The following is a 15,507-nucleotide window of genomic DNA, read 5'->3' as shown; positions in this document are numbered from 1 at the left end:
TTAAACTTTAAAGCTTTTCAATTAAAGCTTTTTCTCGCTCATTGCTGCACGCGACGGGCAAAAAAGGAGCGTTTTTCCGACAGCACTTAAAGGCGTCAGTGGGCAAACTGAAGCCGCAGGCGAAGTTAGTGAAGAAATCCAGCCAACCACGAGCAGGAGCGAGCTAAGGCGTGGCGGCCGAGTGGGAATATGAACACTGTGAAAGTCAACTGTCAGTGAGCGGAGCTGAAAGGGAAGTAAACACACCAGCCCGACAGAGTCCACTGTCCCCGTTGAGCTGAACAACTGGTAACAGCTGATAACTCCGTATCTGGCGGTGTACTGTTCCAGCTACGACTTTGTGTTAGCTTCTCAATCTTCTTTTGTGTTTCAGATATTAGTCAAGTGTGTGATACCGGCGGAAAACAGCGTGACTGAAAATGTCCCAGCAGGCAGTGAACGGGGTCCCGTGCCAGGGCAAGGTGCTGACTTTGGACAACATGAACCCCAATGTGAAGCGGGTCGAGTACGCGGTCCGTGGCCCGATAGTCCAGCGGGCGGTGCAGATAGAGAAGGAGCTGAGAGAGGTAACGTTAAAAGTCAAGTGTGGGATCGCAGCACGCGCGCATCTCTCCGCAGGCGGACCTGAGTTAAGTCTGATAACGCACGAGGGGAGAAGTAAAGCGAGTTAATAGTGCTTTAGTGGTGATGTGGCACTCATCAGGGAGTTAGGTGCAGTCAAGAAAAGCTGATTTCTGTATTTAAATCACATGGTTTTAATGTGACCTATTTAGGTAATATTGTTGTCATAGTGAAAGCGGACATGCAGTAAATATAAACTGTGAAAACAAATCGTGTGTGTGTGTGTGTGTGTGTGTGTGTGTGTGTGTGTGTGTGTGTGTGTGTGTGTGTGTGTGTGTGTGTGTGTGTGTGTGTAAGAATGAAAGAGAAAGGATGAATGGATGATCCAGTCCAACAGCTGGAATTTGACTCAAGAACCAGACGCTTTAAATGTTTGCCTCAAGCGGATAACTCCGCCTTTTCTTTCTTTCTTTAGTGTAGGCAATTTGCTTTTTATTAAAAACGCTGCACCTATAAAACGTGCCTGTGTTGATTTTGGCACACACCAGCTCCTGCTGTGATCAGTAGGCAAAAAAGTCATTTCCCTACTCTGTTTCCCCGAGATATGTTAAGAAAATGAAGAGAGAGGAAAGAGGAGATGGTAGAGCAAATGGATAAGATGCTTGCTTTGGACAGTTTGTGCTGAATGAGTGTAGGCAGGGCGTAGACAATAGGTCAGCTTTTAAAAGTCTCTGCATGACAGCAGTGGTGAGCCTGGTATGTTCTTCTGCGCTGCTGCACACTCATATTACACCCTGCTGTGGTAATATTGATCCACCATGCTTTCCCAAGCAAGGCCAAGCAGGTCGAACAGGGGTCTTTTAAGAGCTGTAATGCAACCCTCTCTGCAGTTATGTTCTCTTCACCAAACACGAAATGAGCCCGAGGGGAAGGTCTGAGTGTGAGCACATTTCACTGGAGTGGACGGTGTGTATATTTCGGAGGGTTATTATGTAAGACGAAGAGGGTGCATTCTCTGTCCTCTTTTGTCTCTCTTGAGTTTGCCAACCTCCCTCCTCCCCACACGGGAGGGACGTTATTGGACGGAGCTGCAGCTGTGAGGCCCAGTAGCGTCAGAGGCCTTTCTCTGCACGGAGGTTCGTTTCAAGCAGCCCCCCCAATTCTGCTCAGAGCGTTTGAGTTCTTGCTGTGGTGCTTGTTTTTCCTCTGAACCTAATGCTCAGTGTTTGACTGGAATAAAGAGAGAGGACATGTGCATTAGCTGAGAGAAACCAGCTTCATACAGGACACGCTAATAGTGCATTAGATCAACATTAGTGGCGTTTAGTATGGTGGTTTGAAGAGTGTATTTTTTCTTGGCAGGATGTGCTGAAATGCAAACATCACGTTTCTCCTTCCCAGCCGACTTTCACCTGTTAAGCGTCATCGATTGCTGTAAGGCAAACCAGAGTGAAAACAATCCAGGAGTGCTGTTCACTGCAGCTGCCCAGTCATCTGCGGGTGTGCTTCCTGTCAGATCTGTGACTGCAACACTTTTACTGACAGCTCAGCAGATTTTATGCGAGTGTGTGTGTGTGTGTGTGTGTGTTTGTGGATGCGTGCGCTGTTGTGGTGATGACCCTTATAAATCCTTACCCAGACATCTGGCATGACAGTGCCTGCGCTGCAGTAAGCTAATTCAGGCTTGGATCTCAGCTGCCGACAAGTCTGCATTGTCCATGACAATGGAGTGGTGACAGTAGGACATAGTTCAGAGTTTGTTAATGTGAACAAACATTTTTACTTCAACACTCAGATGCTTTGCAAAAAGTGACCAGCAATGACTGTTATGCCTTGATAAAAAGACCCTCGTGAGCCTTTTTTTTTTTCCCAATCCTACAGTTAGTCTTTACTAACATGTTGTGTAATCTGCTGGTATGGCAATTTCAGTGTCATGGCCAAAGCTGCTCTTTCCAAAATAGTGAAAGTCAGCAGTAAAAGGCTAGGTGTCTGGCAAAGAAGCCTCACTGTCCTGTACAACAGACAAGCAGTGTGGAAGGCTAAATACATCCAATCAGTCAGCGCCCACCCTCTTCACTGCACCTTCTTGCTCCCGCTTCATACCTTGTTAAAGCAACCGATGAAGGCTCGACTTTGAAATACAGGCATCTTAGAAATAGTACTGAGTTAATGTGTTAAGTCACATGAGCAAATCACATTAGTTTGAGCTTCAATTAGTCCAGTTCCTGTGATTCTAGTGTGACTGAACACTGTCAGAGGGATGGAGGTTTCATTCTGTATCATAAGAGTAAGTGAAATGTGAATTCAGGCCAGGCTCTATTAAGCCCCACAGGGTTTCTTGGCCTGGTTCACTGGTCCGGCCTGTGTAATCAGTGCCTGGTGCTGAGTGAGCAGGAGAACGCAGGCCTGAGCCGGGGGAACCGACTGGCTCCTCTCTATCCCGCAGAACAGCAGCCTCTTTGTTGCTCGAGAACAAGGCAGGGACGAGGACTTAAAAGGAAATGTGCTGCATCCAGTTACTTAGATTTCAGACAAGCTCGTGTCTGACGCTGCATGAACCCAAAGAACTTTGCAGGCCCTGCGTCTGTCGTCATGCAAGGACATAGAAGTGATAATATTGACTCAGGCGAGAGGAAAGTTCTCTCTGTGCCCTTGGAGACCTGTTGCCTGATATTTTATCATGTGCTGAATCATGTCAACACATGATTTTCACACATATAGGTTATTTGTACCTGGGAGAGCAAACCTACTGTGCTTTATAGGCTTGGGCTTTTTTTTTTTGCTTGGCTTTTGACTGGTCTGAGCAGTGATATGTAGTGTATTACTACAACATAGTCCACTTATTCAATTCAGTGTTTTGCAGTATGTTTCAGTGTTGATTTGTGTGACTGTGAGTGTTTTTTAGCTTTCTGTCGGTTTAGTTCGATGAAATGAGTTTTCAGTCACTGACATGTTTACGCCCAAACATTCGAGGCAGGTTTCGGCAAAGAGATGGTTGCATCACTTTACCTTCTGGCAAACAAGAGAAGGCAAAACAAGTTCCCAACATTAACTGGCAAGGTTTTGTGAAAAACAAGGCAATCCAGCACAGTTTAACTCACAGTAAGTCATTTTATCTTAAAAAACTGGCAATATGAATTAAATAACATTATTGGATATTTCGTTTGACGTTTTCTGGTCACTGTATTTCACACCAGCATGCAGTAGAGTGGCATGGCCATTAGTTTAATGATATTTTGAATGCACAAATAATAAAGCCAAAAAAGCCTCATGATTATCAGGATATCTTTTAAACCTAACAGCGAGTATCTATTATAACGTCACATCATGTTGTGACCAGCAAACAGGCACCAAACCAGATTTTGCAGGTGCAGTTTGGTCAAAGCGATGAAGGTGAAGGACCTCAATGATGATGAATAGTGAGTTGGTTTAGATGAGGAAAATGAAATGGAAAAAGGCTCAAGTCTCGCGTGAGATTGGATTCAGCCAGCAATTCTCGAGCGAGTCCTCGACCAGAAACAGACGGGTTTGTGTCTCCAAGAGCCTCCCAGGCCAGCACTTCCTGCTTGGCAAGCCAAAACAGCGTCTGTGCCAGCGTCTTTGGTTGACAAAAAGGCTTCTAATGAGAGGAGATGCGTGTGTGAGAGGATCGCACGTTTCTCTGGGTTGATTTGCGCGGCGGGCCGTCAGGTGGCAGCGGCACAGATGAGCGGGACACGTGACATAGTTGTTAATCATCTGTTCTTGTAAGATTTGTTTTTAAGGACATGTTGAAGCGGTACTAGCACATAGTGTTCCTTATGGTGAAACTGTCAGATTTGGCCGCGTGTCCGAGGCCTGCAGCCCATATCGATAAATCACATTTTGGAAGCTGAGGTTAGTAATGTGGACCAGCTGTGCAGAAAATTGCATACGTACAGAATTTTCTCTTGATTTTACATTACTTTCTGTATCAAACACAGCCACGCATTCTTTGTGCATTATGTTTTTCTCCAGAGAGCTGAAATGACACGTCGTTGCTTTAGACACATATTCATTGCTTTGGGGCCTCTTACATAATATATCTGCACTCAGTGTCAGTCATGATGTCATAACATGTTAATTTGGATTATAGCTGTTGTTCTTATTGACTCGTGTATCTCCAGCTTCTCTCTTTTTTTTCCACTGTCTCAGTATTTTATACAACTAAGAGAGATGAAACTCAACTGCCCAGATTCTTACCATTCTGTCTCTATCTTTTCCAGGGAGTCAAGAAACCTTTCACAGAGGTCATTAAGGCTAACATAGGCGACGCCCACGCCATGGGTCAGAAACCAATCACATTTCTCAGACAGGTAGGACCACTTTGTGCAGTTGTGTTTAATGAGCAGCACCCATATGGTGGTTCCACGTCAAACTGGACTTACTGCATTCATGCATTCTGTGCTGAGTGGAACGTGCTCGTTAGGTTCATTTACTGCAATTTTACAACACACATTGAACATATAAACCGATATTTAAACTACAATAAAATAATACTAAAATTATATATTCAGTTACTTATATACATATATGTACTTGTACACGTATACACCCACAAAGTATGTACGGTATGTACCACATCTTTTACTTATGGTGGAGTATGGAGGACTGGGCGGTCTCAAAGCCTGAGGAAAGAAGCTACGGTGTCACATTTTTTTTGTCCTCCTCTCTCAGGTCTTGGCTCTGTGTTCTTACCCCGAACTCCTGGAAGACAACAAGTTTCCAGAGGACGCCAAGAAAAGGGCACGTCGTATTCTGGAGGCCTGCGGAGGACACAGTATAGGTCAGCTGACACCCCTTCGCTCTACCAACCATATTTACAACCCCTGCTTCCAATAACGCACGTCAACGGCATCCACCTCCATTTGTCATTGATTACAATTTTATTTGCACAGTCTGTATGCTATTTAAACAGAGCATCAATTGGTCAATGCAGCATGTTCTGCTTGAATCAAAGTTCATTTTCGTGTGTCCAAGGGGCCTACAGTGCCAGCCAGGGCATCGAGTGCATCCGCCAGGATGTTGCACGCTACATAGAGAGGAGAGATGGCGGAATCCCCTCCAACCCCGACAACATCTACCTCTCCACGGGGGCCAGTGATGCCATTGTGGTACGGGTTCCATTTTTCCTCATCTGTCCTTCATAGAAGTGCTGACACGTTGTAGGCCAGGCCAGGAGGTGATCTGTTGCATTAATCCAACGCAGGAGGCATTCTTGTTCTCCGTTGAACTTCTGTTAATAATACACTCAGCCGTACTTTGCACATCTGTGACTTGAATCCACCCTCAGACCTTTGTCACTGTCAGTGCAGATTTGTACAGTTTTATGCAACCTAATTAGGCTACTGAATAATCTTGAGTGATTTAATTACTTCGCTATAAAACATCTGCTGACTGCTGTGTTTCTTGTATAATGTGGAACAGTGTTTAAAACAAACAGCTGCTGCTACATTACTCACCCGTTTTGACAATCACTCAAATGAACGGTCCAAAGACAATATATTTAATTTCTACTCACCCTCTCTTCCTCTCTCCTCCCCCGTCCAGACCATGCTGAAGTTGATGGTGTGTGGTGAAGGTCGCAGCCGTACAGGAGTGATGATCTCCATCCCCCAGTACCCTCTGTACTCGGCCGCCCTTGCAGATCTGGGTGCAGTGCAGATCAGCTACTACTTGGATGAGGACAAGTGCTGGGGTCTGGATGTTGCAGAGCTCAGGAGAGCACTCAATGCAGCCAGGCAGCACTGCAATCCCCGCGTCCTCTGCATCATCAACCCTGGAAACCCCACTGGTATGTCTGGTGATAGTAGTTCCCGTGTGTGAGATGAAACAGTTGCTTGAATTTTGTTGGTGCATATGCGCACACATCATCAAACTGGTTGTCCTGTGTGATAGGTCAGGTCCAGAGCAGACAGTGCATTGAAGACGTGATCCGGTTTGCTAAAGAGGAGCACCTCTTCCTCATGGCTGATGAAGTAATGCACTCGAATTTCATTCACAGTTTTCTCCATCTGAAACAACAGAACTAGTGGTGTCAGAGCTCTTGTTTGCTTTCCAAAGCAAAGTTTTAAAAGCGATCATGTAGATTAAACAAGTAAAAGTGAATAGTAACATAGTCATTCTAATTCAATTCATGTACTGATGTTAAATACAGTGTTTCATTTGCTCTTCAAGCCACTTAAATGATTTTCAGGCAACTCTCGTAGCTCTACTCTTCATTTCAATTCACTCTTTTGTGTGCAGATTTTGTTTTTTAGATTTTTTTTAATGGATAATGATGTGTTTTTATTCAGGCCTTGTGTATTCAAAGCTGTTTTCCCATTTCAGGTCTACCAGGATAATGTGTATGCAGAAGGCTGCAAGTTTCACTCCTTCAAGAAGGTGCTGTTTGAGATGGGACCAGAGTACTCCAGTACAGTGGAGATGGCCTCATTCCACTCCACCTCCAAATGCTACATGGGAGAGTGAGTAGCTACACACACACACACACACACACACACACACACACACACACACACACACACACACACACACACACACACACACAGACTAAACTTGTGTATGAAGCAGGACTGTAATGGTATACAGCACTGTATAGCACCTATAAATGACCCTTGGAGTTGTTCTACGAGCTAAGCTGACGTGTTCACCACCTGTACTAAGAATATACTTCATATTGACTTACTCCTTTCCTTTGTTTGTTTTGTTAGGTGTGGATTCCGCGGCGGCTACATGGAGGTGATTAATATGGACCCCGAGGTGAAGGCCCAACTCACCAAACTGGTGTCAGTGCGTCTGTGCCCCCCGGTGCCTGGACAGGCTCTCCTGGACCTGGTGGTCAACCCTCCGCAGCCTGACGAGCCCTCCTACGCCACATTTATGAAGGTCTGAGAAAAACCGAAAGCACGCCAGCCAGCTCAAATCCTGGCAATGCTTTGAGTGTATGCAAACACAGCATTTACTTAGGTAAACGCTCGTCAACGCCACGCCGTATACTCCATGCAGATAAAACCAGAACCGAGTGTGCTGTGTTGTTCCTGTTGGAACACGATGTGTCGTATAGAGATGTTATACGTCATCTCTTCCAGAGGAGACAAGAGGTTTGCAAAGAGGATCATATGTATAATGCATGCTGATAAAAGCCTGTGTGCGTCTAACTTACAGTTAAGTGGAAGCATTTTGTGGCCAAGGAAGCCATTAGTTTGATCATTGATGTCCATGGGTAATATGAGTCTCCAGCTGCAAATGATTTGTGATGGTGTTTGTAGTTGAAATCAGAAATCAGAAGCTTTATAGCCAAGTACGATTTTACACATGCCAGGAATTTGTTTTGGTGAAGTTGGTGCATGACAAATCTTCTAGAAATAAGCGATTTAAAAAGTAGAAAATATAACATAAATATATATACACAGTCTTTTTTCCAAATTAAAAGAGCAGTACAGCTGGCAGTGATACAGCAAAATAGCAGGGAAATCCAAGCTGAGTGTTAATGTAACGCATAGAGTTATGGCAATCTCAGTGTGACAAGTAGAGGCAGAGGTGGAGTGTGAAGAGTGTCGGGTTGGTTCCAGGCCTTGTTGATAAGGCTGACAGCAGACGGGAAAAAACTGTTCTTGTGGCGTGAGGTTTTGGTCCTGATGGACCGCAGCCTCCTGCCAGAGGGGAGTGTCTCGAAGAGTTTGTGTCCGGGATGGGATGGATCAGCCACATTTTTTCCTGCACGCCTCAGGGTCCTGGAGGTGTACAGGTCCTGAAGAGATGGCACGGCATGGCACAGCTGCATGTTAGAACATCGGCATCTACTGATTAACTTCTCTGGCAGGAGATTTGATTACAGCCTGTGACAACCAGCACACCAGGCCTCCTAACCAAACAGAAGCCTAATAAAAACGTTCGAACCAAATGAGCCCAAAATAGGAACTGATGTCCATGAGTCATCATCTATTATAGTTGGTGAAGATATGCTACTCCCACCTTCAGACGGTGTATAAAAAACATTTTCTTGTCAGCAGGCTTGCAGGATGACCGACAGATAGTGGCTCAGGATGGCAGGTGGAAGGCTGCATGTTGTCGTGCCTCTGATGGCCACAAGATGGCTAAATGGCAAACAAATGCTGGGTTCAATTCAGCGTTTGGTTCAAAGTGCAAGGAAACGTGCTCCATTTGAACAGTTTCTTTAAATCAGCCTTCATAGCCCAGAATGTGGAGCAGACAGCCAGTTTATGCTTTGAAGTGTCCAAAAACCCACAATCTGTTGTACATGTGTTCTTTGTCTATATCACCTGTTTTATTTATTTGTTTGTTTAGCCTGTTTCACTTGTGACAGCTTTAACTTGCTTCCCTGTCAGGAGCGGACAGCGGTGCTTTCAAATTTAGCAGAGAAGGCCAAACTAACAGAGGAGGTCTTCAACACGGTCCCTGGTATCACCTGTAACCCCGTGCAGGGGGCCATGTACACCTTCCCCCGCATCACTCTACCTCAGAAGGCCATCGACAAAGCAAAGGTCTGCACACACCCTCTTTATCTCACTCGGATTTTACTCGTCTGTGTGGACGTGTTCAAACGTGTGTGTCCATCCACAGGAGGAAGGCCAGGTCCCAGACATGGTCTACTGCATGAGGCTGCTGGAGGAGGAGGGTATCTGCCTCGTGCCAGGAAGTGGTTTTGGCCAGAGAGAGGGGACCTTCCACTTCAGGTTAGAAATGCAAAACTCATCTCTGTACAGTAACAGTACAATAACATTGCCTCTGGTTTGAGCATTAACCGTCATCCTTCCTCCATCCAGGATGACCATCTTGCCCCCTACTGAGAAGCTCAAGGTTGTGCTGCAGAAGATCCGTGAGTTCCACCTGCGGTTCACACAAGAGTTCTCCTAACAGCCCTCCACCTTTCAACTACATCTCAAGAACAAACCCATTCAGCGCCAGTGTCTTCAAGTGCCTTTGTGTGAGGGAGGCAGCCGTCTTTCACGTGGCCTCCTGTAACACACATCCTTCACCTCAAGGCTGTATTCACACAATGAGAGATTTTTTTTTTTTTTTTTTTTACATCTGAAGAACCTTGAACCTTTCCTTGTTTAGACAGCTAGTGAAGGCTACTGCTCATGTGAAGATGTAATGACTTCCAGTACATGATGCACTTTCCCAAAGTATTACCGCGCCAGGTTTGTAATGTTCAGTAGGATGTTATAGTTGTGATTGTTTAGAGTTTAAGATATTTCAGATGCTGCTACGTGCTGCATCTCTCTCCTGCCAAGACCTACACAGCCACATTAGTTGGAAGTATCAATTTGGTAACATATTAGGTGATTACTTGATTAACCTGAGTAGCCGCAGAGTCATGTGTATTACTAATGTTTAAATTGTTCTTAAATGTGATTAAAGAAACACCCTTTTTAAAACACTTGTGTTCTGAAATGTATGCAATACCAGCTCTCACATTAACACACAGTAACAAAGTCACACTGAAGTGCCGGCCCACAAAGCGGCCATCGTTTTTCAGTTTTATTTAAAAAGACTTGAAATCCTCAACAGTGCTTACATGCTTTTAGAAACAGAAGAAAGCGGAATCTCTCGGAATGAACAGAAACTAAAACGATGATTGAACATTGTAATCATCACAGCAACTCAGTAACACGGCTGAATTCCACCGCGGTCCCTTCACGTCCCCAGCGTCCTGCACGGTAAGAGTTCTTAGCTATTCGTCGAGAGAGGTGCTTTCAGAGTTCCTCTCTCTTCTGTGATAGCTTTGTCGCGTGCTTTTCCATGAACTTGCTAAGCCCCTCCACTGTTCTGTCTCCACCTTCAAATTTGATGGGGCTCTGCTTGCTGTTGCTTGGTGCAAAGTATATCGTGGGGAAGCCTTCCACTTTGTAGCTCTCATTTGGCACGTCGTTGGCTGTGGTGTCCATCTTGGCGATGACCAGGTTCTTCTCCGCTTTGTACTTCTTACCCAGAGCCAAATAATCAGGCTCTAATTTCTTACAGTGGCCGCACCAGGGAGCATAAAACTCAATCAGGACATCCTTCCGGGTATCCATGACGATGTCATCAAAGGTCTTTCCTACCACAACCTTCACTGGTCCGTTGTTGTTCTTTGGAGCTGGCTGGGACTTGATGATTGGTTTGAGTTTTCCTGAGGACAGGAGAGAAATTCAGAACAAGTGATTACAACAGCTTCAACAGAGCACAAAGTGATTCACTGCTAACACATTTCTGTAGATTTCCCTTTCATCATTTACTGTGTTCAAGGTTTTGTTCAGTGCTCGACCAGAAAGTCTTTTAGGTCTTATCGCTGCATGAAATAATCCTCTAATGATTCAGATGCAGTTTATTTATATGCAGATAATCAACTGGAGCTGCAAAATGCTGCCATCACATGGTGGAATATTAACCTGCAACTCCAACTCCTAAAAAGTTTATACACTGTATAAAATGTAGATAACACAAGGCTGTCATTCGCAAACAAGCAGTGTTTACAAATTGTTCCTGAGTCCATGTAGTAATCTCCTTTATCCAATCATGTGTTCACAAAGTGGTGAACCTCGCTCCATCCTCGCTTATGAACCACTGAGCCCTTCATACCCAATCATGATGCTTTCACCTGTTACCAATGAACCTGTTTACCTGTGGAATATTCCAAACAGGTGTTTTCAGAATAAGCACATATTTACAAAAAAAACAATGAAGCTGATGACATGAAACATTAATTTAATTCTAAAGCATTAAATAAACATGAGCACATGCTGTAAAATTCACATAATTGAGTAATTAACACTCACCTTTCTTGAAAGCCATGACAAAGTCTCTCAGCACCTCAGAGTCCAGCTCCTCTGGCTCCATGGCGAACTTTTTGGCTCCATCTGCCAGAATTCCCACATTCACTTCCTCTCCGCTCTCGCCCAGGCCCAAGCTCTTCAGCTCGTCAGCGAAGTCCTCCTCATCAGCGATGGCAAATGTGTACTCCGGGAAGTCTTTGGCCACCTCGAGCACCTTGGACCTCCAGAACTGCGTTGCTAAAAGTGAAAGAAAAACAAGACAAGAGTTTGTTACTGCATCATCAAAATCCACAGGTAAAGTTCTGGTGTAAAGATGACATTTTTCACCCTCGATACCAGGCCATATAAACACATTATGCCAGCATTGTATACAACAAAAAATGAGCTAAACACGTAGGTTCCAACTATTCAAATATCTGTGCATTATGTCCTCCGGCTGTTTGCGGACATTCAGTGTATATGATTCTGTTACAGGAAGTGTTTTTTTGCTGCTGAGAGGCTCAGATTTTTATTCTAAGTGTGTGCCAATCTTATGGAAAGGATCCCTGCAGAGATAAACCTTTTGTCAATGTGTAAGATCCTTTTTGTTTCACCAGAAACAGCCGCTATGTCGCTTTCACCAAAGCCACCAGACTCCATTCACAAAAACAGTCATTTTATCATCATAAAACACACTTCACTTTTCCACAGAAACCAAATAAAAACTCAGTAAAACCTTCTTGGTTTGTTCTTACACTGTTCCAACAATAACCACCAACTCTGGTTTGGTTGACATAAACACTAAATTCACTGAATCAGGAGAGGAGCAAGAGAGAGAGCGGACATCAGAGAAGCAGCAAGGAAAAGCGGCTCTAACTCAGGAATTATTTTATAACTCTTATACGCCTGTTCATCATGCAGTTCAGCTGCCGTATCTGTGCTGTTTTTTTGTTTTTTTTTTGGCACAATTGAATATAACTCTTCACAATCAAATATCTGTTTTTCTAATAATTCTAAATTATATGTGAATATTTGCTGAAAACCCTTTTACAACAGCACTCAGAGAACAGTGAATCACCAGCTGTTTAACCACGATAAATATGAGAAACTCACCTTTCCTGTAGTCGAAGCTGAAGTCGACTCCGTAGTACACAACCACCAGGGGTCTTTTGGTGTAGCGCTTGGCGTCGTTGCTTGGTTTCCTGTGGCCCACCAGAGGAATCACGTGCTTTTTGAAGAACTCCTGCACTTCTGACACTGACGTCGAGTCCTATGTGATAAATAAATCAAGGTGTCTTGAGTTCAACTGCAGGCGGGTTATGCAGCACTTACACATATAGTACTCTTCCTGTGAAACCCCTTAAGTCTATTTTTACACTGAGACTAGAACTGAAAGAGAGCACATGAAACCAATTCAAATCAGAAATAGGAAAAAAACACTGTAAATTGTAAGACAGGCAGACAGACAGTACCTTCACTGTGAGCGTGCGTGACGCTGGCTCGTACTTGGAGCGGAACTTTTCAGGCTGAACGATGACAACCTGTCCGGGTGAAGCTTTGAGCAGTTTGGACACTTCAGAGCTGAAGGTGTGACGGAAGGTGAAATCTTCCCTCAGTGCATTACCTGCAGACAGACAGCACGTCAGAAACAGGAAGAAACAGAGAGTCTGTACTCTGAGCACACACAGTTATTAGAATTTTGACACTATGATGGATCATCCATCTCCTTTCTATGGCACTGCAGTTGTTAATTTAGTCTGCACATTCAGTGGTGGCATTATTGGCCGGTTGCTCTGAACAGATCTCCAGCTCTTGGTACTCACAGGCCTCAATGTAGATCTCATAGGCTGCGTCCTGTTCCCCGGAGAACACGCCGACTATGACAGCATCGTCACCGTCCTTGATGAGCTCCTGCACCTGTTTCACTGCCTGGACCTGCTTGGAGGGAGGCCCTGCCTGCTCGCTCATGTACTCAACGATGCCTGGCAGGAAAGAGAAAGAGAAAGTAAAGAAACTGGATCAACCGTGACAATGCAGGTAAGTGTCCAGAGTGCAAACAACATTACACAGTAAGCGACCTACCATACTGCTCTCTGGGTCCGTTGTAGTCGAACACCTTGCCTTTCCTGAAGATCTTGAGGGTGGGATAGCCCGTAACTCCAAAGCGTGAGCCGATCTCACTCTCCACGGTGGCATCCACTTTGGCCAGAGGAATGGGAGGAGAGCGTTTGCTCAACTCTTTGGCTGCCTTCTCGTATTCTGGAGCCAAACGCTTACAGTGTCCGCACCTGAGGGTCAGTTAGGTAAGAGGCAAACAATGAGGAATGTTTTGTTAGTCTTAACAGCTTCTATTACAAACCTCCAGTGAAGGTCATTGTATAATCTGTGTCTGATGTCTGGCTGACTGACCATGGAGCGTAGAACTCCACCAGGATGATGTCTGCCTCATTAACAGTCTCATCAAAGTTGTCCTTGGTCAGCACCAGCGTCGCCTCAGGAGGGGGCTTCCAATCCGGCTGAGCCACCTCTTTCACCCGAGCCACAATAGCTGCAACAAACCGCAGCGCATCACTGCCACTTCTCCTCAAAAAGAAGTCAGGTTTGGTTTGAAAGGCCGCGATGATGCTCACATGAATGAAGTGTCCCTACCCTTCTCTGTCCTCTCTCCATCGTAGTCCACAGGCTCCCCATTTTTCAGGATCTTGATGGTGGGATAGCCGGACACTTCAAACCTGCTGGCTAACTCGCTGGCCGCTGTTGCATCCACTTTGGCCACAGGTATCGGGGGGTCATTCTCCTTAAGAGTCTTGGCGATTTTTTCATATTCTGGGACAAACTGCTTACAGTGGCCGCACCTAAAACAGGACAGAGAAAGAATACAGAAATATTGAAAAGTTTTGCAGGAATACAGGAAGCAATCTGTGTGAGCAATGACAGATGCATGCATGGCAGATAACAGACGCACCATGGGGCATAAAACTCAATCAGAACTGTGTCTTTGCCCTCCATGAAGGTGTCATAGTTGCTGTCAGTGAGAACCAGCACTCCGTTATCTTCTTTCACCTCTGTGTCATCATCATCATCCTCTTCCTCCTCATCATCGCTGTCCTCTTCACCAGTTTCCTCCTTCTCCTCTGTGACATCTGACAGTAAACAGGAAACGGACACAAGCTTCCTGTCAATATGCTGCTAGTTTTATGCTTTATGGATTTAGAAAACAAGGCATAAAATGTAGCACGTCATAGCAACATAAATCCTGTATGTAAACTTCAAAACGTTTTAACAGAAAGAGGAAAAACTGACTTAGTACTTTATAGTTTGGATATTCTTAACATTAGCGTTAACCTTCGCAAGCCACGTAGCTGCATGTCTGCAGGTGTGTGGCAGCTCTGTTGACATTAGCTGACCTGTCCTGTTAGCTAGCGTGCTAACCGAGCTAGCAAAATCTACAGTAACTTAGCTAGCTAGTTTGTATTACAGCAACTCACGTGAAACGCGCACTAGCTGCCGCATTGCTTTACTTAAGTAACTTCTTCAGGCGTATTTAACACAGGAATGTAAAACGGCTCGGACCTACCCTCCTCACATCTGCTGACAGTTGCAAAATGTGCAACGCCAAGCAACACAATCAGCAGCAGAGCAACCTTCCTCATTGTCCTCAGATGATGCGGCCCGGTGTTAACGACGTGCTTCCCCGAAGTAGCCGGCTAACTAATTTAGCTAATAACGCTGATGAATGTCATCAAAACACTGCGTGCTGCACGGACCCGCTGTCCGGATCAATACTGATGTGTGGCTGTAGACGCCTTTGGCTAGTGGTTTCATACAAACTAATCACTTCTGAAATCACGCACGCCGCCTCCTCCGTCTGGAACTTGTCTGACTTGCCACGTTGTGATTGGTTCTCATCAACGGCTGTCCTCCAATCAGATTTCGCCACTCAATTATACGTTGAGGGACGCTATTGGATGCTTTTATTTATTGTTTCCGCTCTTCGACTTCTACACTTGTATACGGGCCAGTTGAACACAGAGATCATAGTGAATATAAAAACTTTAGTGGTAGATTACATGATACAGTCCACACATCTTCACCTCACACGATGTACAAACAACAAATAATCAACAATTCAGTCTTTGCAGCCTTAGGGTTGTAGTGTAACATATTT

The 15,507-nt window shown here is 44.9% G+C and overlaps 2 protein-coding genes across 2 annotated transcripts; one reads left to right on the top strand and one right to left on the bottom strand.

Annotated features, from left to right (window-relative positions):
• The first annotated feature begins 88 nt into the window (after positions 1–88).
• LOC139347082 (alanine aminotransferase 2-like) lies at positions 89–9,979 on the top strand. Its single transcript, XM_070986533.1, has 12 exons — positions 89–288; positions 374–566; positions 4,806–4,895; positions 5,257–5,365; positions 5,560–5,693; positions 6,130–6,373; positions 6,478–6,557; positions 6,910–7,046; positions 7,293–7,467; positions 8,931–9,086; positions 9,166–9,278; positions 9,369–9,979. Exons 2-12 carry the CDS (start codon positions 420–422, stop codon positions 9,457–9,459), a joined length of 1,476 nt encoding a protein of 491 aa, XP_070842634.1. The 5' UTR covers positions 89–288; positions 374–419; the 3' UTR covers positions 9,460–9,979.
• A 69-nt stretch (positions 9,980–10,048) lies between these two features.
• Positions 10,049–15,234, bottom strand: pdia4 (protein disulfide isomerase family A, member 4). The gene is made up of 10 exons (XM_070986517.1): positions 14,917–15,234; positions 14,305–14,482; positions 13,989–14,194; positions 13,749–13,887; positions 13,422–13,627; positions 13,163–13,321; positions 12,812–12,963; positions 12,453–12,609; positions 11,364–11,597; positions 10,049–10,717 (listed from the first exon to the last, which is right to left on the bottom strand). Exons 1-10 carry the CDS (start codon positions 14,990–14,992, stop codon positions 10,302–10,304), a joined length of 1,923 nt encoding a protein of 640 aa, XP_070842618.1. The 5' UTR covers positions 14,993–15,234; the 3' UTR covers positions 10,049–10,301.
• Between the last annotated feature and the right edge of the window lie 273 nt (positions 15,235–15,507).

Source organism: Chaetodon trifascialis, chromosome 18 (genome assembly GCF_039877785.1).
Source record: "Chaetodon trifascialis isolate fChaTrf1 chromosome 18, fChaTrf1.hap1, whole genome shotgun sequence".
NCBI classification, from domain to species: domain Eukaryota; kingdom Metazoa; phylum Chordata; class Actinopteri; order Chaetodontiformes; family Chaetodontidae; genus Chaetodon; species Chaetodon trifascialis.
This window is presented reverse-complemented; position numbering and strand designations above follow the sequence as displayed.

Coding starts and splice junctions, on each gene's coding strand:
- LOC139347082 (XM_070986533.1), top strand. CDS start 420: ATGTCCCAGCAGGCAGTGAACGGGGTCCCGTGCCAGGGCAAGGTGCTG. Junction 6,558..6,909: donor TCTTCCTCATGGCTGATGAA/GTAATGCACTCG, acceptor TTCCCATTTCAG/GTCTACCAGGATAATGTGTA. Junction 9,279..9,368: donor GAGGGGACCTTCCACTTCAG/GTTAGAAATGCA, acceptor TCCTCCATCCAG/GATGACCATCTTGCCCCCTA.
- pdia4 (XM_070986517.1), bottom strand. CDS start 14,992: ATGAGGAAGGTTGCTCTGCTGCTGATTGTGTTGCTTGGCGTTGCACAT. Junction 13,888..13,988: donor TGGAGAGAGGACAGAGAAGG/GTAGGGACACTT, acceptor GGTTTGTTGCAG/CTATTGTGGCTCGGGTGAAA. Junction 12,610..12,811: donor CACGCACGCTCACAGTGAAG/GTACTGTCTGTC, acceptor TTTATCACATAG/GACTCGACGTCAGTGTCAGA.